This window comes from Drosophila ficusphila, unplaced genomic scaffold, assembly GCF_018152265.1.
Source record: "Drosophila ficusphila isolate 14025-0441.05 unplaced genomic scaffold, ASM1815226v1 contig_197, whole genome shotgun sequence".
In the NCBI taxonomy this organism is placed as follows: Eukaryota; Metazoa; Arthropoda; class Insecta; order Diptera; family Drosophilidae; genus Drosophila; species Drosophila ficusphila.
Genome location: NW_025064091.1, coordinates 4,425,846 through 4,451,926, shown reverse-complemented (window position 1 = coordinate 4,451,926; position 26,081 = coordinate 4,425,846). Strand labels below are relative to the sequence as shown.

At 39.9% G+C, this 26,081-nt stretch overlaps 3 protein-coding genes and 1 long non-coding RNA gene across 5 annotated transcripts in view; 3 read left to right on the top strand and 1 right to left on the bottom strand.

Moving 5' to 3' along the window:
* Positions 1-135: 135 nt before the first annotated feature.
* On the bottom strand, positions 136-3,443 carry LOC108097657 (vacuolar protein sorting-associated protein 33A). Its single transcript, XM_017200091.2, has 2 exons — positions 1,760-3,443; positions 136-1,576 (listed from the first exon to the last, which is right to left on the bottom strand). Exons 1-2 carry the CDS (start codon positions 3,191-3,193, stop codon positions 1,163-1,165), a joined length of 1,848 nt encoding a protein of 615 aa, XP_017055580.1. The 5' UTR covers positions 3,194-3,443; the 3' UTR covers positions 136-1,162.
* A 273-nt stretch (positions 3,444-3,716) lies between these two features.
* LOC108097656 (gamma-tubulin complex component 2 homolog) lies at positions 3,717-8,269 on the top strand. Of its 2 annotated transcripts, XM_017200089.2 has the most exons (8): positions 3,717-4,057; positions 4,172-4,327; positions 4,395-4,773; positions 4,842-5,366; positions 5,448-6,493; positions 6,559-6,880; positions 7,081-7,188; positions 7,828-8,269. In XM_017200089.2, the coding sequence occupies exons 1-8, from the start codon at positions 4,002-4,004 to the stop codon at positions 8,044-8,046; spliced, it is 2,811 nt and encodes a 936-aa protein (XP_017055578.1). In that variant the 5' UTR covers positions 3,717-4,001; the 3' UTR covers positions 8,047-8,269. The 2 variants fall into 2 exon arrangements, with proteins under 2 accessions (XP_017055578.1, XP_017055579.1); XM_017200090.2 differs by lacking the exon at positions 7,081-7,188.
* A 4,654-nt stretch (positions 8,270-12,923) lies between these two features.
* On the top strand, positions 12,924-13,632 carry LOC122319719. Its single transcript, XR_006245292.1, has 3 exons — positions 12,924-13,206; positions 13,281-13,493; positions 13,567-13,632. It is a non-coding gene; the product is annotated as an uncharacterized LOC122319719 (long non-coding RNA).
* A 1,334-nt stretch (positions 13,633-14,966) lies between these two features.
* The window catches only part of LOC108097398 (ecdysone-induced protein 74EF), a 28,601-nt gene continuing 17,486 nt past the window's right edge, over positions 14,967-26,081 (top strand). The window contains exon 1 of the mRNA XM_017199654.2: positions 14,967-15,145. Within this exon, the coding sequence (XP_017055143.1) occupies positions 14,967-15,145 (179 nt within the window). The remainder of the gene's footprint in view (positions 15,146-26,081) is intronic.

The window sequence follows — 26,081 nt, the reverse complement described above, 5'->3', positions numbered from 1 at the left end:
AATAACAATTAAATTGATGCACGTCAATGTCAATAAAATAAAACTTATTTAAAAATACATAATCACGAATCTGATTAATGGGACACAGACTTACCTCCGCAGGTTTTCGGGTACGCTTTATAATCGTCACAAAAATCCATACATCCTTTTCATTTATTTCAAATCTGAATATTTAATTACATTTTACATCGAGCTAAATAAATTCTGACAAAAATATTTCATGCCCTCATATTTTCATTACCAAATATAGTCGCACCTTAACAATATATGCTCATTCCTTATTGATTACATATTTAAGACGACAATATAAATTACGTTCAATGAACAATAATAATAATTCACTGCATTCAAAGTTTGGTTTGTCTGTAGAGAGCAAAAAAGAGTGCTTACATAAAACGGAAAATATAACACACTTTCTCGATAACAGCCCAATCCTAAAATCCCTGGGGTTTTTGTAGTTCTTTCTTAATACCCCTGAATATTCACATTGCACAGTCTTATTTCAGTTCAACAATAATATTTGGTGAATACGTATTGTGTGAGAACCAGCCAATTCAATCGATCCATTGGAAAGGTGAGTGATATTATAGTTGGAGAAGAATATTGAATCGTTTTCATTACAATTAAAGCGAGCCGCTTGGCAAGGAATTTGAGGGATTCGGTCTTTACCGGCTTACATTTCTATCGGTTATGCGATTAAATAACTTTTTAGCTGGTCTAGCGTCCATTATAATATAACATTGGCTAAATACTTTATTTTGACAATAAGTTTCTTGCACAGAACTTTAATGAATTTAAATTTGGAATCATTTTCACTTACAACTAGAATCATTCATGTACATAATTGAGTAAACATATATAAATAAATATATGCATATATGTATGCAATCTATATAAATATTTCCATATACGGTACACAGAATACGAGAATAAATGCCGTAATAGAAAAATATATATATGTATGTGTATATATATATATGTTTTTGCTTTATGCTTTCCCACTTCCGTTCACTGGACGCTAATCCGAAATCCTGACCGCCGTGGTGCGCCGCTTGCCCTTCCTTTTCGGTCTCGGAATCAGCGGCTCCGACGCGTTTCATCCACGTGCCAGGCCGTGGTCGTTGGACAGGCGATGGGCCTCCAATCGGCTTAGCCGCCGACCTCACGAGCTCATCAGGCTCTCCAGGAAGGAGTGTTTGTTGACCACCTTCGTGGTGGCAATCAGGAACTCCACATTGTTGTCCTCCTGCGCGGCAAGGAATCGCAGAGCGGCGATCTCGGCGAAAGTGCAACCGCCCACGAAGCAAACCAGTACGACGCGCGGCACATTCAACAGCGATCCCTCGCTGACCGTAGTGCCCACCGTGTGCCGTCCCCCGATCCCCACCAGCTGCGCCTGAAAGTCCTCGAATGTGGGGCCGGACAGGTTGTTGATCTGGCTCTTCAGCGACTGCCAGCCGAGCGGCTTCAGCGAGTGCTCCACAATGCGAGCGGTGAGCGGAGCGTAGAAGCTGTGCACGTAGCTAATGTCCTTCGGCTCCACCTCCACATTGTCGTCCACGGTGAGGTGCAGTGTCTGTAAGATGATTGGCGTTTTTAAAGTAAGTCATAATTTTTCTACATTTAAAATAGGATGGGAAACTATCAGCGACATTCTGTCAAATATGAAAACAATTGTTTCGACTCTGATGACTAAACTACTGTACAGTTTAGGTTCTTCAAATTAAGAGATTATAACCAGGATTAGACCAACACTGACCTTTCGCAGCACACTGTAGGCCCGCGACTCGGTCTGCTGGTGGAGCAGGCCCGATTTTTCCAGGTTGCTGACGGTGAGCAGGACTTCGAGCCCGTAGACGTGGACCAGTTCGCGCTTGTAGTGGTTGAGCAGCTTCTCCTTGAGCCCGGAGGCGGCGATGCACTGCAGGCAGATGAGCCGCAGGACACGACGCAGCTCCGCCTTGCAGGCGATGAGGTCCTCGATGTAGGCGCTCGGCTTGTCGATGTCCGCGCAAACCATAAACTCCTGCTCGGCGGCCAGGTCGTCGGCGAAGCTCACCGCGTTGACCTGCTCATGCAGCAGGCCGGCGATGGCCGTGTGCTCCGAGGTGGCCTTCTTCTGGGCCATCAGCTGCGGCAGCAGGTTCTCCACGAAGCTCTTTATCTCCTGCACACTCTTGTCCTGCGAGGTGGCGTGCATTTGGACGTGAATCTCGCGCGCCTTGCGGGCCAGAAGCTTGGTCACCTCATTGAAGTGTTTGTTTCGCAGTTCCGCATACAGCTGCTCCCCGGAATGCAGGAGGATGGTCTTCTTCTCGTTGTCGCTCAGCAGGGACTGAGATTCCTCCGTTCGTGGACCAGAGCTATTGATCGATCCATCGGAGGGAAAGTTCTCGGCGGGCAGTGTTAGCTTGTTCTGCCGAATGCCATAGAACTCGTCGATGAGTCCCTCGTAGGTGAGTTGCGTGGCCAGCGGGCTGATCAAGTCGATGCCCCTGTCCAGCAGGATTAACTGATCGATAACGCCCTTGTCGCCATTGTAGAGGGAACGCTCGTCCCGGCCCAGCTGCTTGGCATGTTCCCACACCCGGTGGGCAAACTCGCCCTTGCCGTAGATCTTGGGAATGCGTCCGTAGAGCCGCTGCAGCTGCACCAGACCCACAGCTGCCTGGTAGAGCGAACTGGTATCGCCATCTACGCTAACATCGCGAAAACCATTGGGCAGCTCCATCGAGACCAAGTCGGCGTCCAGCGGCAGGTAGTTCCATGCCAGTTCCTCAATGCGCCCGAAGCTGCCCAGTACGCCGCTGACCTCCAGTTGACAGACGCACAAGCGGGAACGGCGCGGTGCAAACAAGATGTGGTATTGCCTTCCGGCTGCCGCGCGTCCACCGTTCTTCACATGAGCTGCTAGGTGCTCCATTAGCGCTACCCGCGGGCGCACTACGTACACCACATTGGCCACTTCGCGCGGCAAATGGAGCTCCGGCTTGAGCGCCAACAAACGAATGCCCCGGTCGGCGAACAACTTTGGTCGCGTTACCAGATCGAGGGGACCGATCATCGCCTCGTCCAGGACAATCACCTTGGAGCCCTCGATGTGCTCCAGCTGCTGCACCAATTCGCGGCAGGCGGCCTCCTGTAGGAGCTGCAGGTTGACCCGTTGGCCGTGACCCTTGAGGTTGGGAAACATGATCCGGCCGCGAAAAAACAAGTGCAAATGCTTTTTCGTGCGAGTGCTCTGTGCCTTCCTGTTGGTTGTTGGGATCGCGTACCTGTGTCCGTGTATCCTGGGTGGCTCGACTCGGTGCGTTGATGGGGCTGCTGCTGCAACGCCCACGGATTTCGGCTGCAGAAGATCAGGGCCGCGAGTGTAAACGTTCAATAACAGCTGATTTAGGCCCGCGCCTGCGCACTGCAGTGTGACCAATAATCTTCCCGTTCCCACTACGCTACTCCGTTACGTGGCGTTCACACTCGCGCTGGTTTCATTGATTTCAGGCTACGATGTTTTATATATTTAATGGTGCAATGTTTTATATATTTAATCAGTAAAGTTTATACAATAAAGCAATTTAAATCTTCTTTTTATATCGTCCTCCTATAATTGTAATTACTTCTCAATAACACAATTGCACACAACCTGCGAACGCTGCTAAACTTGCCCATTTACCCCATCCGCGACCAGTGTCACCACATCCGAAAGTATTTAAATACTAACTGCATTGTTGTTGTGATGCCAATTTCAATTTAGTTGCTTACAGCCCTTGTGTACTAATTTAATTCGCTTACTGACGAAATGGCGACCAAATAAAATGAGCCACATAAGAGCAGCAAGAATCGAAACAACTATAAGTTAGTAATAGGCAGTTGACAACCCTGCAAGCGCTGCACTCAACTGAGAAAAAAAGGAGAGGCGCCGCGCGACTCAACTCCAAATTGAGTTCAATTGCTAGTGCATTTAACTGTAAATAGCGAAGTGCTGGGAACCGTTAATCGCTATGAGTAAAATCGATCCAGTACGTCAAGTGCTTTGGAATCTGATCGGGGAGTCTCAGTAAGTTAAATCAGTGCACAGGTGGTCCGACATTCGATCGAACGCTCGAACGAACGGTCGAGCCTACTTCTCCTCTTCTTCTTGCTACATTTCGCATTTACGCCATTTTTGCAGGTCAAGTTTAACACCGGATATTATTCTACGGGAATTCCTTGCCACAAGCGATAAACGTTTGCCCCTCGACGAGCTGCTCCATCTGCTGGCAACCATCAGCCGGAAGCGCAAGGACCAAGAAAAGGTGATCACCGAGGTGGCCCATGTTCTTGAGAGGTAAGCACATCCCACTGATAACAAACAATACATGATTAACATCCATTTATTCGTTTCCCATTTTCAGGAGGGATCCTATGTTTGCATTGCTCGTCTTCGCGGAACGTTACGCTGACGGTATATCCCTAAGATCCCACCACTCGCCACCCGAAATGGCCTCATCTGTTGCCACCTCACCGCTGCCCGGCAAAGCCTCAATGACCACCCTATCGGACACCCAGGCCTCCACTGCTGCGTCCGCATCCACAACCTCATCGCCCTACTGCAATTCCCGGGCAAGTCTGACGGATGAAACCCGCGAAAAAGCCGGTATTCCCACATCGACGCCGTTGAACAGCAAATCGGAGATCAGCGCCAACAGCGGTGTAGTCTTCGCCAGGCGTCGCACTCTGCCGCCTCCGCAGGGATCCAATAAGGAGGATCGGGATCGCGGCGACTTGAGTGTGGTGAGATTGGGGGACTATTGTGCCTCTGTACGGAATCAACCTGTAAAACCCACGTTTTCCCATCGCAGATTAAAGAGCGTGTGCTGAACGCCGTTTCCAGCCGTTCGGTGAGCTCCTATCGCTCGGCGGCCAGTGAAGTATCCACCGGCAAATCGAGCAGCAGTGCCACATCGGGATCATCCAATACGCCGGTGACGGAGACCGGAGTGCCCGACGAGTATCGCACCCATTCGCTGTGGGACTACTACAAAGTAGAGGGCAACAAGCTGCCAAAGCCAGAGATATCGGGCATACCGCTGGCCAGCCAACAGGGCGTGCTGCTTGACGAGCTGCTCCATTGCCTTGTGGGCATTCGTGAGAACTTCGTGGTTCCGCAGCCCTTCGATACGTGCACCGTGGGACTCGCCAGATTCGAGACGACCTTCACATTGAGCAAACAGTTGGATCGCTCCCTGTCGGAGCTGTTGAACGAAATCCTGCCGATGGCATCGTACTTTATGGGCATCCAGCGGATGATCTCGGCCACCGAAGGCCAGGGTCAGGTGATGAACTCGCTGAACGAGGCGCTGCAGGAGCTTAGCCATGATTTCTATGTAAGAACTTGCAATTTCTCTTAAGCTTAAAAGCAGAACAAACTGCTCAAACTTTCTGTTCTATTCTGTTCTGGTCTGTAGTTGCTGATAGAGAAAGCCGAAGACGAGCTGCAGCACGGTCGGTTAACATTGCAAAAGCTGTTGTACTACCTGCAACCCACTCTCTGGGTGATGGAGGAAATCTGGACCACTTTGGGAGCCATTCAGCTAGGCGGTATGCATGATGCCGCCGTGCTGACGTATCTGCACAAGCGAATCAAGCGGCTGGAGGGCGACCGCGAGGCCCAGAAAATAATAATCGGACTGACGCGCAAGGCGGCTGAGCCGTACATGCGTATGCTGAAGCTTTGGATACAGAAGGGCGTTATTGTGGACCGCAATCGGGAGTTCATGGTCGAGGACAACGAGGTGATTCATCGCGGCGAACTGCCGGAGCACTATTCGGATGATTACTGGGAGAAGCGGTACACCGTTCGGCGGGACTGCATACCCACGTTCCTCGAGAAATACTCGGACAAGATACTGCGCACCGGGAAGTACCTGAACGTGATTAGGCAGTGCGGCAAGCGGGTGATGCTCACGCAGCAGATGCACCTCGAGTTCGATCCGACCAGCGAGCGGCATGAGTCGGTGATCAACGATGCCTACTACTTCGCCGCACGCATGCTGCTCGATGTCCTGCTGACGGAGAACGATCTGATGGGTCATCTGCAGTCGGTGAAGCGCTATCTGCTGCTCAACCAGGGCGACTTCACCATGCAGTTCATGGACGCCTGCGAGGATGAGCTCTCCAAGAATGTGGACCAGGTGCTGCCGATGACTCTGGAGAATCTGTTGGGTCTCACATTGCGCCTCTCCTCCGCTCGCAACGATCCGTACAAGGACGACCTGCACTGCGAACTGCTGCCCTACGACCTCGTCACGCAGATGTCGAAGATCATGAACCAGAAGGAGGAGTACTGGCAGGCCCAGCACCGCCTCGACCTCAGCGGCCTCGAGTGCTTCGCCTTCACGTACGAGGTGAAGTGGCCCGTCTCGCTGGTGCTGAACCACATTGCCATCTCCAAGTACCAGATGCTCTTCCGCCAGCTCTTCTACTGCAAGCACGTGGAGCGACAGCTCTGCAAGTGAGTGACGCACTCCAGCGTTTATTTATATTTGCAAGATTACTGTTCGCTTCTTTTGCCTCTAGGATCTGGAAGGAGAACTCCATTGCCAAGAAGTTCTCCCCACATGCAGCTGAACTGTATCGATCGGCGTTTACGCTGCGCCAGCGCATGATGAACGCCATCCAGAATCTGGAGTACTACATGATGATCGAGATCATCGAGCCCAATTGGCACATCTTCATCGAGAAGATGAAGAAGGTGGAGAACGTGGACAATGTGCTGCGACTGCACCAGGACTTCCTCGATTCGTGCCTGAAGAACTGCATGCTCACGGAGTCATCGCACCTCAATCGTGCCATCTTCAAGCTGTGCAAGATCTGCCTGCGGTTCTGCGAGTTCATCCAGGTGAGTGAGGCGATCGGGCATTTCAATTGACCGACCTGCTGTTCGCGTGGCATTCGCTTCTCCAGTACAAATTCTCCTGTCCCTTGTTCTCTGCTCCGCTTTCCTCACTCCTCACGCCTTCTGTTTCACACGCCTGCTGTTTTAAAAAACGAAAATCAAAAACCAAACCCTATCATCCGTTCCCATGCCCAAATTCTCAGCGCTCGCAGCGTTTCTTCCTGGACGCCGAGCTCAAGTCGATGGTATGCGACACCTACGACAGCGCGGAGAGCTCCGAATCCGAAACGGAGAGCTCGCACCGGCCGCAGGTATTGTGTTGTGTAGGCTTCTTTCTGCTTACCCCTTTTCAGTTCCTCGGCTCTTCTTTTTGTACTTTCGTTGGGGAGATTGGCCCCCTTGTTTTTCGGTCCCGGGGAACCTGGCTGGGTTGCATGTCAGCTTGACCCCAATCCCTAATATCATTATTATTTTCATCCCGGAAACGGGTTGCATGTTGTTACCTTCCTTCTTCCGACTTTCAAGTTGTTGTTGGTGTGTTTACATTCTTATTTTGTTTTTATTTGTTTGATCTTTTCTTTTTGTTTTTCCTACAAAGTTTATCCACTTAAAGTACAGTATATTCGCTTTGCTTAAAATAATATAGTTTAAGTTACTACATAAATATGTAAAAAGAAGTTGATACTTTCCACGAATTTACTATTCATTTATTATCATTCTTAATGCAATCTTTACTGAATTTTATTGTTTGACTAAGAACCATATTTTTTTAGGAGGATACAAAATTCGTTGTACTCGAATTAATTTATAAATTGCGTTTATTGTATTTGATTTATTTATAACATATTAAAATACTTTTCAATGTTTACAATAGTTTTTACAATGCATTACGCATTTCATTAAAATTTCTTCAATGGTTAACCGATTGTTTCTATATCCTCTATGCCCAGTTGGAGAGCTCGTTGGATCCGGCGGATACTTTCTCGGAGCGAGTTAAGCGCTTCGATCTGGAGTTCACCGGGCTGCTTATCTCGTTCCTTAAGCAAATCACCAGCATGGCCAAGAAGAACACCGCCGATCGCTTCATGAATCTCGTGCACCGCATCAACTTCAATTCGTTCTACTCGGACCAGATGGACAAGTTGTGTGTCAAGGATGCCATGGGCTAAAAGCCCATTACTTTCGAATAAAGTAAAAACGGATTTGCTAAGCGGAAAAGACAAGAAGAAAGTATTAGATAAATAAATGAATTAATCATGAATTTGTTCTCCCACCATTCCCGCATGTCTTCTAGTTTGCCATCCAACTAAGCACACAAATTGTTTTTCGTTTAGTTGTAAAAGAAATCGAATACTAATATTTATGTTTTAATAAACTAAATTTAAAAGAAGATCACTCTGCCGTCTTGCGTCCACACAATTGCAATCAACGTCACTGGACACGATTTTCAGATCAACGTTAGCCAAAGGCGTCGATTGCTGCTCGTGCTGACGACCACTATTCCGCCGCAGTTCGTCCTTTCTTTTTTGACACGGAAGCGATTGCCCGGGAGGATTGCACTTGTTCTAGAACCCACCCCCACTGCGATACTATTGAATGCATATGACAGCTGAGATTTGAGTTCCAGTTTAGCTGCAACAATCGCCAATCGAAGATTTGGAAACAATGTAGTTGGTATAACATAAAGATGATAAAATATATAGATGATATACTTTACAGATGATATACAGATGATATAAAATGATATAAAATAATATAAAATATACAGATAATTGCAGATAATATATAGATGATATAATTGTCTTACAACTTTTTTAATAAGCAAGCAATAATTCGAATTAGTTTACTAAAGTTTTGTTCATTTTGTTTTTTTGAGTGAGTATTTTTTGACGACTCCTTAACTTTAGTTATAGAACTTGTACTTCCAAAACTGATTTAAAAGTATGTGAAATATGTCAAGGATTTTCATGGGTAGGTATTTAACGTTTTCTCCTTTATCGAGGCAAAGACTTTCCAATTGAACGAGGTTTAAAAACACACATGGCAAATACGCGCCGGTACACACCCACAAAAGCCAATTTCCAGTCATTTTGTATGTAGTGCGGGGAGTCTGCCCTGTGTTCACATATAACTATATATATATTTATATATGCATATATGTTCGGATACATACATATGTGCTGCAAATATTGTAGTATATAAATATGCAGTCGCATGTCCACATGGGTGCGTCTGTATGTTCGCCATTAGCCGTCATCAATGTCCAACCGTCATCTCTATAACATCTCCCGCAACTCCTGCTGCTCCTCCTCCTCCTCCTCCTGCTGCTGCTGCAACTCCCTACATCCCGACAGCCAGGCATCCTGCCATCCAGCTATCCTTGTATCCTGTCCGACTGCCCAGCTGCCCAGCTGCCCGGCTGCCATCCTGCCCCCCGGAATTCAACCCTCCGCTCCACAAGCAATTGGCAATTTAAGCTCGCATGAATTATCGACAATCAATTATGGTTTTTGGCCATGTCGCTCTCCAAGCTCCACGCTCCACTCTCCATTCGCCATCCTTCGACAAACGAGGAAAGCCGGAGCAGGATAGTCGGACAGCCATAGCCATAGCCATAGCCACATATCCTTCATATATGGGATGTGGCCAGCCGTTTATGGCAGTGTGTGCGATTGTGCGCGCTCGTATATGTTAATTAATCAAAAGCCCATCTATCTATCGATTCGGCATTTACAGACATATGCAAATTAAAAGCGTACAAGCAGCTCATTAATGCGCGCAGAAAAGCCGATAAACAGCAACTATACCAGCCGCATTTTCATTTTCCCCCTCGAATGAGAATGGAAATTAATATCGCTTTAAAGCGCGGCGGTTCCATGTTGATGTCCATTGCGATTCCCCATTAGTTTTCCAATTTGAAGTCTCTGTGTCCGCTACACCATTCACCAGGTTATCATTTGAGTAATTCGCAACCAAGTTGCTTACATACGTTAATAACTAAGTTCTTTTCCAGATTAGTAAGTTGGCTTTTCATTTTCTGTAAGAGGTTTTAAGTATAAGCTTAAAAAAGTGAATGAAAATAAAATAAATATATAACATATTATATTTTATAGCTCTTCCTTTTTTCTTTATCATAATTGGATGTGCTATATATTTAATATTTCGTCTATAATGTACTTAAAAGATATCAGTCAAAATTAAGTATAAAGAAATAATATATATAATAATTTTACCCTGCTGATATATTTACCCATTAAATTGTTATAATTCCTTTGTTTGGTGATTCATCAATCGTAAGTAAAGTATATTATTATATAACATAAACTCCTTTCCAAGACACGGATTCAACGACGTGAATATCTCACCCGATATCAAATGAGCGGAAAGGTGAGTGATACCCACGTGGTCGAAATCGGATGTTGGATTGGACTTGCGGGAATTAGGCACTTAGAAAAAAATGTGGTGGTCGGTGCGGCACTCCACCATTAATGAGAACTAATCCAATGATTCGACGGTCTGCCATTGGAGAGGTCCTTATTAATGGCGGGGCGCCGCTGTCTGCGGTGATTCATTCCTTCGATGTCCTTCGCCGGCTGAAGACTCCGGAATCTCTGAGTGCAAACGACCCCCACATCCGTATTGCAATCGAAAAACATACTGGATGTAGGCAGTGTTTAGATTCAAGAATTCACCTGTAGATCTGGAAGTTTATTTTGGAATTAACTTAACTTTTTTATTCCGAAATGAAATCAATAGTTAAAGGTGGTTCATTGCAATAAATTTCTGAGGTTTCGTATTGTATATAGAATTCTTCATACAGTACGAAGTCCCGGAAACTTGCTGCGATAATACCGAGATTGCAGCTTCGGGACTTCGCTGGTTTCTTTTCTTTCTTTTTAAGATTCTTGAATACGAGTGAATATAATATAGTAGATTTGAAAAAATAAAGAATATATATTCGTTTGGGCAAACAATAGCTACGCAATGGGCTAAACATAAAAAAAGCGAAGGGAGTGGGCGACAGCTCGAATTTATTCAATTAGGAGGCCATACAGGATGTTGCCGGCTCGACATTCGCTCGCTTTCACACAGGACGAAGGACACAGGACACAGGACATCGCCATCGGTGGCCACCACCCATTTTCCCCTCCTCCAATTCTCCAATTTTCCCCTCCTCCAATTCTTCGATTCTCCCATCCGCCATTTGCCATTTTGAACAGCCTTCAGTTTCCCACATGACACGTGTCCTTGGACAATGGGCCGCACTACAAGCGGCCCACTTAGAAGGATACCGCCTTCTTTACTCCGCCCCCCCCTCCTCCTATCCCCTTCCTCCTCCCCCTTCACCCCTCTCCCCGTAATTCGCCACACTTCCAGGTAACAGTTAATTGGGCAATACAATCACATCAGAAGGAATTGAAAGCGACAGAGTCAATGGTCTGCACTAATTTTCAATAGCCATTTTAAAGGAACCCTATTGAAAACTGTGAGCCTCAAAGTAAATATAGAAATATAGTATATCAATTAAAATTATAAATTAAAATTTGTCCTTGTTTTCGAAAAAGGCAGTGAAACAGATTATTTTCAACCTTCTGAATGCGGAATAGATAATTAAAGGGTATTCGAATGTTAAAAAAAACGGATCAAATGGATGTCAGGACATCTTTTTTTAAGCTCTTTTAATAATTCAACAACACCAAAAATTTGAGCATCAATCCAAATGCAAAAGGCAAAAAAAAAAAATATTTTAAATGTGAAATGTTAATTTAAATCCATATAATGTTAATTACATGTTAACCTAATGTTAATTTAATATAATGTAAATTTAATGTTAATTTAATGTTAATTTAATGTTAATTTAATGTTAACTTAATTATTATGGCCACGTCAGCGACCATGATAATTAAACATTTTTTTCGTTTTGGTGCCAATTCCCAAGTTGTTCTAGCTGTTTTGTGGTGGGATATCAGTGGATTTTGCTCAATTTGGTCAGTTCTCCGGGATGACCGGCAGTTTCTCTGAGAAACTCTTTCCGGTCTATGGAAGTGTGTGTGTGTGCGTAGTGGTTCCAGAGTGCGTGTGTGGCTCCAGAGTGCGACAGAGAGTACCTGATGGTACCCTCCCACTGGAGTCCACTCCCGGATGCAGTGCATCATAGCCTGGACTTGGCATGTGCTTTTGTGTGCTAGGTGCCTTCCTGGTGTGGTTCAGGAAGCAGTGCATCATCACTTGACTTGGGTGTGGATCAGGATGCAGTGCATCATCACTTGACTTGGCATGGAGTTGTGATGATGCACTGCATCCTGATCCACACCAAGCAGGCGGAGGATGCACTGCATCATAACCCGACTCGGGTGGGGATCAGGATGCAGTGCACCATCACTTGACCTGGCATGGAGTTGTGATGATGCACTGCATCCTGGTCCACACCAAGCTGGAAGAGGCACCTGCTTGAAGCGGAGGATGCACTGCATCATCTCCCGACTTGGCATAAACTTAAAAGTGCCCGACACCTGCCTGCATGGGAGGACTCCAGGATGCAGTGCATCAAACCCCAAAGCGGTGAGTACAGTGTTTTGTTATTAAATTACGTGATGACGTGGCTTTTTGCAAATAATATATAATATAATAATATTTTAATTAAATATAATTTAATATAATATATTAATAATATAATATATAATTTTATGAAATATTTTTTTTTTTTTTCAGGTTTTTGCATGTGTATTTAACAAGTTCCAGAAAACAATTGGTGACACCACCTAACTTGTAGCTTGGAGTTGGACATCCGGATGCAGTGCACCAAAGATTTTACGCAGTGAGTACATCAATTAGAAAGTAAATAATTAAGATATTTGTTTTGAAAAGAAATTTCTGACAAGAAATCAAGAGCAACAGTTTAAGATCCGAAAGTATTCAACAAGAGCAAAGATATTTAAAAGTTGATTTTGATCAAATAATGAACTTGATAATGTAATGTACATGAATTCAAACACAATAATTTAAACTAAGTAGGTAGATTTTAAGCCTATAGTTACAATAGTTTTAAGAATGCGGCTACCGGAGAAATGCTGAGTATGCTGATACCACCTAAATGGACTGGACAACAGGCTCCAAGATCAGGGATTAATGGCGAGATCTTCTATTGAACTCCACTCCAGGATGCAGAGCATCAACCCACTGGGGTAAGTAATATATTTTATGGAACATTGAATTTGAATTCAATAATCTAACGAATATTTTTCAATTCTTTGTTTCATTACAGGTGACGACTAAACCTTCCTGCTTGGAGTAAACTTCAAGATGCACTGTATCAATAACCCAAAGAGGTAAAATTAAAACGATCTTTTACTTTTTGTAACCAATTCCTAATTTTATTTTTTTTTTTTTTTCTTATTTGCAGGGTAAAGTGGTTAATGGCGAGATCTTCTATTGAACTCCACTCCAGGATGCAGAGCATCAACCCACTGGGGTAAGTAATATATTTTATGGAACATTGAATTTGAATTCAATAATCTAACGAATATTTTTCAATTCTTTGTTTCATTACAGGTGACGACTAAACCTTCCTGCTTGGAGTAAACTTCAAGATGCACTGTATCAATAACCCAAAGAGGTAAAATTAAAACGATCTTTTACTTTTTGTAACCAATTCCTAATTTTATTTTTTTTTTTTTTCTTATTTGCAGGGTAAAGTGGTTAATGGCGAGATCTTCTATTGAACTCCACTCCAGGATGCAGAGCATCAACCTATTGGGGTAAGTAATATATTTTATGGAACATTGAATTTGAATTCAATAATCTAACGAATATTTTACAATTCTTTTCTTTCATTACAGGTGATGACTAATCCTTCCTGCTTGGAGTGAACTTCAAGATGCAGTGCATCAATAACCCAAAGAGGTAAATACCCCTTTTATTAGCAAGTGAATACTAACTAATAATACTGCCAATTAATATTTATAACAAATTACTTATTTTATTTTTTTGTTTTATATTTAATTTCAGGGTAAAGTGTAAATTGTGCGGACAAAGTGGTTGCAGTGGTTATCTTTCTTGAGGAAGACGAGAGGTTGATGGGAAAACCAAGGATGTGACTGAGTGAGTACCAAACTTTATTTATTTATTTATAATAATCTTGTAGTTATTTAAGTAATTCTGAAATTAATCAGTAAGGTTTTAGGAGAGTTACTACCTACATATATATTTCAATTCGGACTGATTTAATTCGAGAGTGTATCTGCAACGTCGGCTTCCAAAGCCAATGAGTTTCCACCTAAAAATGGGAATCGGAAACAAATGAAATGATTGCATTGAATAAGTTTAATAGATTTTGCCACTCAAAGCGTGACCCATATATATATGATATAAACATACATTCGTACAAATATAATATTTGAAATACATCAAATCAGACAAACACACGCAGAGCCGAACAATCGCAATGAAAATTGGCGAACTTTACTCTTATTTTGGGGGCGTGGCAAAGGCAGGATTTCTCTCCTTTTTATATATCTGTATATACATTATTTTTATATGGGGTGGCACAACTGGCCATTGTCGTTCTGGTGAGGAAATTAGGAAGCTCCTGAACAACAAAAAAAAAAAAAAGGAAGGAAAAGAGGAGGTGACGAAATTAGCGAAGAGAGCCGCACACGTGACACGGTTTTTGACTTCTTTTGACTCCTTGACGCCCGCCGTTATCCTTTGACTGCTCCTGTTGCTGTTGCCACGTGTTGTTGTTGTTATTATTGTTGGTTGAGTGGAGGCACGTGTCCCAGCGAATTGGGTGATGTCGAGACGGGGATGTCCTGCAGGCCCACTGCCCGGGGGCAAGGCCATCCGGAGTCGCAGTTGCAGTGGCATTCGGCAGTAGCATTCAGCAGTAGCATCCAGTAGTAGCATCCAGCAGTAGCAGTAGAATTCAGGAGTAGAAATGGTTGTATAGAAATGCGGATGTCGACGCGCACGCCAACCGCATGCCGGCAAATAACAATGGCACTGCGCTGACGCCAACGTCGAAACACGCACACAAATGCAGATGAATTAACCGAAACAAATCCAGATACATTTACAGGAACGAATACAGATGCAGAAACAGTTGCAGGAACAGAAACCGGAATGGAAGTGGGAACCAGCACTGCTCACACCTGCAAAGCCCACGCGAAGGACCTCCAATCCTCGGGGACCAAACACAATGGCTGCAGAACAAGTTCTTCAGCACCAGCAGGACATCCATTGCAAAGGATCAGAAGTGCTGGATTCGATGTGCCCAAACTACTTACAAGTGGTTGCTGCCATTAACATAAAAAAGGTTCTATAAATTTACAAAAAACGTAAAGATCATGATCAGTTTTTACCATTTATACATGGTCTTTTTAAAAAATAACTGCTTTAAATGTAAGAAGAACTATAATATTTAATTGATATATGAATGTAATAAATATATTATAAATAATAATAAATAAAAAGAAAAGAAACACTATTAAAAATGTTGATTATAAATGTTATACTTATTGTAAGAAAATGATAAAAGTTAATAAATAAAATAAAGATTTAACTTCTCTATGTTTAAATTCCAAAAAAATTGTATTTCAAAACCAAATAAATTGAATACCAGCAAATGCAATTGAGACAGATTGTTTTCTTGAATTTAAATAATTTCCGTTTAAATACAAAATCGTTTCTCCTGGTGTACAGTATATATACAAAGTAAGTAACCCAACTAAACTGACTTAACTTCAACCAGTTGCAAGGAGGAATCGCGCGAAGGAAAATCCCTAGATGGGGATGGGAAATAGGCGTTGGGAGTTGAGTGTTCAAAAGGACGAGGCGGAATAGCGGGATGTCAGGATGGAAGGACGAAAGGACGAAAGGAGGAGTCAGCTGGAACACATGTGCAAATTGATTTCGAATTTCTGTGGCATAATTCCACAATTCATTTGATCTTGGTTCGCCTGCAGTTGTTGTTGCCTTTGTTACAATTTCACAATTGTTTGCTGCCATCGGACGCTAAAGAGGCGCATCGGCGGAGGACAGGACATCCCAGGACATCCCGGGGTCGTCACATCGGAGGACACGCCGGGTCGTTTTGCCTACTCGAATTACCAGCACATTGACATCGACATCGACACATTAGGGCAAGTGCAGTGGCAATTGTCGAGGGTGTGGACTTGGGTTGGATGAACCGAACCAACCAAACCAACCAAACCAGCCAAACCAACTAAACAGCAAACCAAACCAAATGGAATAACCACCCCCGATGAATCGCAGTGTGGATTGAGCACAAAAAGCTGAAACACTGGAGACTTGAGTCGCTGCCTCTGATTCACGCAGTTGTCCATCAGCCAGGAGTCCTCCTGCTGGCCATCCATCCATCCATCCATCCATCCATTCTTCCTTCTATTGAATGTCCTTTACTTCACTTCACTTTGCTTCCCCCTTTTTTTTTTGGCGAGCGCTTTAGTTCGACACCCCGAGGTGTTGGCTATCGCAGTCACTCGAAAAGGACGACTCCTGGCAGGTCCTTTTCCACCCCTCCCCTTTCCCTCCCTTTTCCCTTCGCTTCGCCCAGGACTTTTAGGCTGAATCGCGCATATGCGCACTTGGATTAGTCTGGGAAATGTGTGCCTATTCAGGGATTTCGCGTCTCCAATTGCAAATGCTTTTCGGGTTTCTATTCAAGGAAGTACGAATTAGCCACTGGTTAGGAACACAAAGGGGTTCAAGTGCAAAGTCTTCAAGGATCACTTCCAGATGGAACTTCGATCTTAATATCTCCTGTTTACAAAGTAAAGTGTGAACAAAAGCTTAGGTCAAGAGTGTCATCTCAAAGCGACTTCCTTCAACAGAGAACACTCTCTTCATTAGCTATAATTTTTAAACATTGGTAAGGAAGTAAATGTTGTAAATCCTGTTAAACCTTCCCACCAATGATCAAAAATGAGTAGAAACGAATTGAAATTAATATAATTAGGCTGCTGTTCAGCCATTTACTTAATCAGGATATTGAATTGCTTTAGAAGTTCAGAAAGGGGTTCTTTGATTATTTTCTTCTCACTCGTAGAGAAATAATAAACGCTTATTGTTTAAATTAAAAATGATAACGATTTAAGAAATTGTGTTTGCACTTGTAGATTTTTGTAGTAAGGAAGTACCATACTTCACGTGACACAAGGTTCAATGTTCATTTAATCCGATTTTTTAATGAATTAAATCGTTTTAAAGGATTTACATAATTTTCTAATCTATTCATATCAACCTGACGAGGTTTGTAAGAGTTCCCAATCTTTCCTTTTTACCCAATTTTATATCTGCAGTTGTGTATAAATTAACATATAGTCAATGCATTTCTAGTGGTTGGGTTTATAACCCAGACTTCCTGCTAACCCTATAATCCAGATACATTATGCTTTTATAAGGATCCCCCGGCGATGACAACCGAGTTGGAAGGATGGATTGATGAATGGATGGATGTGTCTCAATTGAAGGCGGACGTGTAGTGCACTTGTGCAGGACCACCGTGGGTGTCGCCACCCTTTTGGTGGCAACTTGCCACCCCATCGAGATTCGAATCGAATCTGAATCTGAATCCGAATCCGAAGCTGAGGAACAACGAGGTTCAACTGCCCGTGTGCGAAGGCCTCATTTGAAATTATTTAGGCAATAATTACTATTGTGTCTTATGCTTACATTTTGGCAAAAAGGGGGAGGTAAGCTGGGAGGTGAATTCAGAGGGGAGGGGGAGGGAATAGAGGGGGAGGGGTGTGTGCCCACGCCCCTTGGGTGCTTTCCCGTCCAACACGCCCACCCCATTTCGCCATCGTCACCCTCTTGACTTAATGAGGCCTTTTTGTGCTCTTGATGGATTTTAAATTGTTGTCATCATCGCTATTTGTTTGCTGGTGCGTTGCCAAAGTGTTTTCTTTTTTTTTTTTTTTACCCCACCCCCCCCTGTTTTGTTTTCCAAGGGGGATGGACGACTGCAGGGGATGAAGTGGGTGAGGAGCAGAAGGCATCTCCATTTGGACGGGCAGAGCTAATCCTGGCAGTGGGATTGCGGTTGCAGGACCTGCTTCGCCAACACTTTTTGTCCTTTGTGTGTGGAAGAGGCTTTTGACGCTCAAAGCGCCTTATCTGTGCAACTTTATCTGCGGGTGCTGTTTACTGGGAAGAAAGGAATTCCGAGCGAGCTAATCACTTCCAAACAATTCCGGCTCAAACGAAGTCAAGCCAGTGAATTTGGGTCATTATAAGAGGATAAATATATAAGGATTAACGACTCTAACAATAACTATTTAAATGGTTTTTTTAATGTAATAATAAGGACTTAAGAATACAACTATAATTATATTACAGAATTTTAAAGAAATTGTATAATAGAGAATATATATAATTTACTGATTTGGTTATTTAATTTAATTTAATAGTTGTTGTGTTTAAATGATTAAATTACAAGATTATTTCCAAACAATTCCAGCTCAAACAAAGTCAAGCCAGCGAATTTGGGTCATTATCAGAGGATAAATATATAAGGATTAAGGATTGTAACAATAACTATTTAAAAGTTATTTTAATGTAATAATAAGAACTTAAGAATATAACTATAATTATATTACAGAATTTTAAAGAACTTTTATAACAGAGAATATAAATAATTTACTGATTTGGTTATTTAATTTAATTTAATAGTTGTTGTTTAAATGCTTAAATTACAAGATTATTTTATTATCTGAGGATAAATATAAATGGATTAAGGATTGTAAGCTATAAGTATTTCAAGATAACTGTCATAATAAGGATTTAAAAATAAAACTATAAATATATTTCAGAATTTAAAGGAACTTGTATAATAGAAAATATAAATGATTTACTGATTTGGTAATTTAGAGAATAGTTGTTGTTTAAATGATTAAATTTTAAACATTTACTAAAAGATAGTTAATTAAAATATAAAACAGTAGTAAAGAGTCCTTTATGAAACGAAAATAAAGTGATGTATCATACAACAAAGAACATATTTAAAAGAGTGTAACTTAATGGTAATATTGGAGATCCTTTGGCATATGGAAACCTATATAAAACCTCGTAATGCTCCCAAAAATTCTAGATGCTGTTTAAGTCGCAATAAGTAGCTACTCTAAATATGGGAGGGAAATTGTCTTTAGCCCGACTTAAAGGACTTATTGGGCTTCCAAAAAGCTTTTGTCTCCGCACCCGAGGACATTAAAGATTTAGCAACCTGTCGTTTCATTGACTTCACCGCAATGCTGCAAACAGGCAAACTGGCAAACAGCAGGACCCTTCGTCCTTTCTCGACTTGGTTCACGCATGGTCAGGATTTTTTGGAACGGGGAATGCCAGTTCAAAACAAAGATGAGGAATGAGGAATGGGGAGGGGGAGGCTGAGGGGGAGGCGGAGGGGGTGGAAATGGGAACGGGATCATGAGCCGGAAATGCGGAGCGGCCGCATGCTTTCGCCCCTTTACAGTTGCAAATTACATTCAAATTATACGATTTTGATAAGAGGGACATTCAAAAGTTTCCAATTTCAAGTTGTGCCGCTCGCTTCAAGTGCGCCGCATTGCCCTTCGTCCTTCGTCCTTCGTTCCGTTCGTCCTTTCCTCAGTTCGTCCTGCGCTCGAAAAGTTCCTCGCTAAACTTGTCACAAAGTGTGCGTGCAGGCGAAGGATGAAAGAGCACGACAAGATGCGGATCCTGCTGCGGATGTCGGATGGCGGATGGCGAATAGCGGATAGCGGATGGCGGATGCGGATGCCAAACTGCAAAGGCAAACGACAAAAAGTTGACATATGTGCGCCCCGAGCACTTTTCCGGAAACAGCAGGGCGACATTTTTTCCATTTCCACCTTCTTTTCTACCCCATCGCCGTCGCCGTCCTCTTCTCTTTCCTCCTCCTTCTTTTCTACATGTATCTCTATATTTTCTATTTTATTTTATATTTTTTATATTTGCAATGCGTTTTGAGTGTATCTTGAGCACCAAGGGACATTCACTTGATTTTTCAGTCGAGAGTCCTGGATAATCGTGTTGTTTTTCGTGTAGTTTTTGATGTATCCCATCGCTGGCCTCGAAAATTGTATGAGTGAAAAATTGATGGGAAGCGAGTCCTGCGGAGGCGGAGCGAACCCAACTATATCCTTCTTCCTTCCAGCAGCCATCCTTTTTTCGCAGATACAAACAAACACAGACTCCCACACAGACACACACACACACACACACACACACACAAAACGAATAGGGAAACAAGAAAGGAGTGTTTTGATATTTAGCAAGTTGTACGGGGGAAAATTGAATTTCTTAAAATGATGCCAATTAAATCGAAAGATTTGTATCATTTAAATGTTCCATTTGAATCTCTAATTAAGGCAGCAGGTTGTCGCTGGCATTTTTTGTATCGCAAGCGAATTACAATATTTATGGAGATGGCGAGATATCATCTCTTAATTAACACAATGAAATGCGCGGTTAATTATGTTTAAAACTGATTTTAATCGTTGCTTTTTAAGCTTTAACTATTATAATGTATAATGACGTTTTTATTGTGCAATTCAATTGAAATGCAGCTGATTGCAAACAAATCCTTTTAGCTTTCAAAAAAGTTATATTTGAGTTTTCAGCACGAACAAATACTACTTCTTTGCTCGCTTAGGGGAAATGCTCCTTTTTTGTTTTTAATTGCGTATCCTTAGCACTTTGTTTTAGTTGATTATCAACTTCAACTTCTTGTGTCGAGGAATGAACAGATTTATCTTATTCAAATACTACAAAAATCCGAGCTCATTCGCCAAACACGAGATGTCAATGTCACCGTTTTGTATTTTTCCAAATTGTTTAAACTGATAAAGATAATAGTAGCTTTGCCAAATTCAACGAATGTTTAATGATATTCCATAATCAGACCAATATTTCTTTAGTTTTCGCCAAATAATTCCTAAAAAACGTATTCAAATTGTATTTAAGCTTTTTTAAATATACTGAAATCAAATTTTCGAATATTATTTGTGAGATTCCCTAGTTAATTCGCCAGGCCTCCCCTTTATTTCGCTCAGTGCAAGATGGGATACTGCTTAAAGAAGACCTCCAAAAGGATGGCATTCGCATGGAGGAGCTCCAATTTCGTCCTGACTGGCGTAATTGAACCTTTTCCTTCCGTGCGTGTGCGTATGTATGAGTATGAGTATGTTTGTGTGTGTGTACGAGAGCATTCAAGAAACTAATAGGCTAAATTAAGCGCGTTTAAGCGCGACAAGGAATAAAAATGCGTTTTGCAATCAAAGTAAAAACGTCGAAAAAAAACGTAAAAAAAAAGTAGAGAAGAGTCGGAAAAGCGTGTAAGAGGATGGAGAAGGAGGGGGAAAGGGGGGCTTTCAGAAATGTTTAACGGCGCACACAGACATCACAAAAGAAATATATGTATAAAATAAAGAGGAAAGGGGGAAGAGGGAAGGGGGAAGGGGAAGAGGGGCGGGGAGCTAGTGCTTCAAGTAGTGGGCGTGGTGCAGCCGCAAGGAACGAGCAAAAAATGACAGCAGCATCAGCTAAATGAGTTGAAGGACGAAACAGGCGAATGGGGGGTGATATCAAAGTCCTGGCAAAATGGCGCCAGCAGGTTGAGGAAAAGGGGGGTGGGGGCAGGGATGGCGGTTTGTGGGGGATGGGGGGACGAGCACTTTCCGAGCACCCAACCATTTTCGTTCTGCTTTCCTTTTTGCACCCAGTAATCATAGATCAAATTCGGGTATATTAGTGAAAAAATAAAGATAAATATATAAATATAAGTAAAGATATAAACATAGATGTAATATAGAAATTAATATAAATATAAATATAGATATAAGTATAGATATAAATTTAGATATAAGTTAAGATAACAATTTAGATATAAGTAAATATATTAATAAATATATCAGTATAGATATAAATTTAGATATAGATACCGATAATAATTTATATATAAGAATAGAAATAAGTATAGATATAAGAAAAGATAATAATTTAGATATAAGTATAGATATTAATTTAGATATAAGTATAGATTATAATTTAGATATAAGAATAGATAATAATTTAGATATAAGTATAGATAATAATTTAGATATAAGAATAGCAATAAGTATAGATGTAAGAATAGATAATAATTTAGACATAAGTATAGATAATAATTCAGATATAAGTATAGATATAAATTTAGATATAAGAATAGAAATAAGTAAAGATATAAGAATAGATAATAATTTAAATACAAGTATAGATAATAATTTAGATATAAGTATAGATAATAATTTAGATATAAGAATAGATATAAATTTAGATATACGTATAGATATTAATTTAGATATAAGAATAGATATAAATTTAGAAATAAGTATAGGTATAAATTTCGATATAAGAATAGATAATAATTTAGATATAAGTATAGATAATAATTTAGATATAAGAATAGAAATAAGTAAAGATATAAGAATAGATAATAATTTAAATACAAGTATAGATAATAATTTAGATATAAGTATAGATAATAATTTAGATATAAGAATAGATATAAATTTAGATATAAGTATAGATATTAATTTAGATATAAGAATAGATATAAATTTAGAAATAAGTATAGGTATAAATTTCGATATAAGAATAGATAATAATTTAGATATAAGTATAGATAATAATTTAGATATAAGAATAGAAATAAGTATAGATATAAGAATAGATAATAATTTAGATATAAGTATAGATAATAATTTAGATATAAGTATAGGTATAAATTTCGATATAAGAATAGATAATAATTTAGATATAAGTATAGATAATAATTTAGATATAAGAATAGAAATAAGTATAGATATAAGAATAGATAATAATTTAGATATAAGTATAGATAATAATTTAGATATAAGTATAGATAATAATTTAGATATAAGTATAGATAATAATTTAGATATAAGTATAGATAATAATTCAGATATAAGCATAGAAATAAATATAGATGTAAGAACAGATAATAATTTAGATATAAGTATAGATAATAATTTAGATATAAGTATAGATATTAATTTAGATATAAGAATAGATATAAATTTAGATATAAGTATAGGTATAAATTTAGATATAAGAATAGATAATAATTTAGATATAATTTAGATATAAGTATAGATAATAATTTAGATATAAGAATAGATATAAATTTAGATATAAGTATAGGTATAAATTTAGATATAAGAATAGATAATAATTTAGATATAAGTATAGATAATAATTTAGATATAAGAATAGAAATAAGTATAGAAATAAGAATAGATAATAATTTAGATATAAGTATAGATAATAATTTAGATATAAGTATAGATAATAATTTAGATATAAGTATAGATAATAATTTAGATATAAGCATAGATAATAATTTAGATATAAGTATAGATATAAGTATAGAGAATAATTTAGATATAAGTATAGATAATAATTTATATATAAGAATAGATATAAATTTAGATATAAGTATAGATATAAATTTAGATATAAGTATAGATAATAATTTAGATATAAGTATAGATAATAATTTAGATATAAGTATAGGTATAAATTTAGATATAAGAATAGATAATAATTTAGATATAAGTATAGATAATAATTTAGATATAAGAATAGAAATAAGTATAGAAATAAGAATAGATAATAATTTAGATATAAGTATAGATAATAATTTAGATATAAGTATAGGTATAAATTTAGATATAAGAATAGATAATAATTTAGATATAAGTATAGATAATAATTTAGATATAAGAATAGAAATAAGTATAGAAATAAGAATAGATAATAATTTAGATATAAGTATAGATAATAATTTAGATATAAGTATAGATAATAATTTAGATATAAGCATAGAAATAAATATAGATGTAAGAACAGATAATAATTTAGTTATAAGTATAGATAATAATTCAGATATAAGTATAGATATAAGTATAGATAATAATTTAGATATAAGTTTAGATTATAATTTGGATATAAGTATAGATTATAATTTGGATATAAGTATAGATATTAACTTAGATATAAGTATATATAATAATTTAGATATAAAAGCCCCCTGAAAACCAAAAACCCAAAAAAGAACGCAGTCGACATCTGCAGGTCTGCATTTGCAGAGCGGTAAAATTGAATTGAAACTATTCGTTTATAATTGAATAATTTTACAATAATTAGATATATATATGAACTGATATAAAGTTAATTCCCGAGATTACCATATAAATTCTACAGACTAGATTTACACAGAAAAATTTTTGATTTTTGAAAACCCCCCCAGATTGAAATTCTAAATACGCCACTGAATATAGATATAGATTTAGATATAGTTAGATATTTATTATCTTATTAATACCAGCTTCATTTAATAATAGAGATCCATTTATCCATTCGTGTTCCCATTTAAACTGATTTATGATTTTATAATTAGGATGTTTATTTGTTATATTTTAAAATTTTATACAACTCAACATTTTTGTTTATTTGCGACATATTATTTTTAGTGAGTAACTTGTCGTCCTTACTTTCCACTTTGGTCTTAATTCCCTTTTTATATTTTCTTTTTGTCTTTCGCATTTTTTAGTCCTGTCCTGCTCTCTCCTGTTCCTTGAACTTTTCCCTTTTTTCCGCCCTTCACGTTTTCTTTGTTGTTGTTGTGTTGTGTTGCGTTCTGTTGTTGTTGTTGTTTTTGTGTTGTGTTGTTGTTGTCTAGCGCTTTTTCTGTTGCGGTAGCTATTTGAAAATTTTTAAAAGATGCTTTTAGCGGTAAATAATGAAAAGTTAAAAAGCCACATCAATGAGATACATTTTTCTTACTTGCTTCGCAAAGTGATGGCGATGAGGTTTCCACTTCTTTTTTCGTTTATTTTTTTTCGGTTCCTTTTTTTTCGAACCCATATGCCTGTATTCAGGATGAGGTAAAATGTGTTTTCAACGCAGAGAAAACAACAGCAGCAATCATTTTCCCATCTTTTTTTGTTCTGCGAGGAAGATTTTCTTTCGTTCTTGTCGTTGCTAAAATTGAAAGATGTCGGGCCAACCGACAGGAAAAAAAAAAAAAAATGGAAAACTCGTTGTTATGGCTGTGGCTCTTTGTGTGTCCACTCGCTTTACTTCTTGTTTTTGGGGTTTTTCCTTGGCTCTTTGCTGGCTTTGTTGGTCGAATGAAATGGCATAGATAGATGGAAGCCTTAATTGATGTTATGATGATCACCATTCCTCCTCCTTTTCCACATCCCCCTCCCCCCTTTGACCGCCCCCCGCAAGCATGGCAATATCCCTGTGTGTTCGGTGATATGTTCTTTGTGGCCAACGCTGCGTATGAGTAACATGCGAGCAGAGCAAAGGCCTGCGGCCAGTGGGTGGCATTTGGGTGGCATTCGGGTGGCATTCGGGGGGCATTCGGGTGGCGTTTTCTGGGTGGTGCCAGTTGCCTTTTGGGTGGCTGATGGGTGGTGCTGCCTCATATGCACTGGTTGTGGCCAACAGTTTGCCTCGCTTCGTGTGTGTGTGTGTGTGTGCGAGTGTATAAGTGTGTGCGTGCAGATACAATTTGTAATGATACACAAATTAGTATCCTAAATGGATGCTTAATAGCCTGCTTCACAGGCTCCCCTTTCCCCGCACCTTATCCGCACTCATGAGCGAGTATGTCTGTGTGTGTGTGTGTGTGCTAGTGTGTGTGTGTGTCTGTTTGACTTTGGGAAAGTACTTACACACAGAGCACACACTTAGTTGTGTTCGTGTGGCGTATCCTTTGACCTGACGTCGTGCATTTAAATGCTGACTTTAAGTCCTGCCGCTGCCATTGCAGTTGAAACATTTTATGGGAGTGCAGCAAAGGTGCTTTTAATGCTTTTACACATGAGAAACTAGAAGTGTTTTGATTGAGGAGCGAGGGGAAGAGTACTCAAGTAACCTTTATTAGTTTTGCCCATAAAAAACAAGTTTTTGTATGGTTTTTATGCTGTAACTAAATCAAAAAGAGACCCACAGCGAAAATAATTACCATTTTAAAATAGCTAACAACCTAACGATTTATTATGCTTTCCAGGCGATAAAAAAAGAGAATTACTCATTCAAATTTTCAACTTCTTGATAATCATAATATTTTTGCAAAATTTTACAAAAAATATAAATTCTTCCATTTGAATAG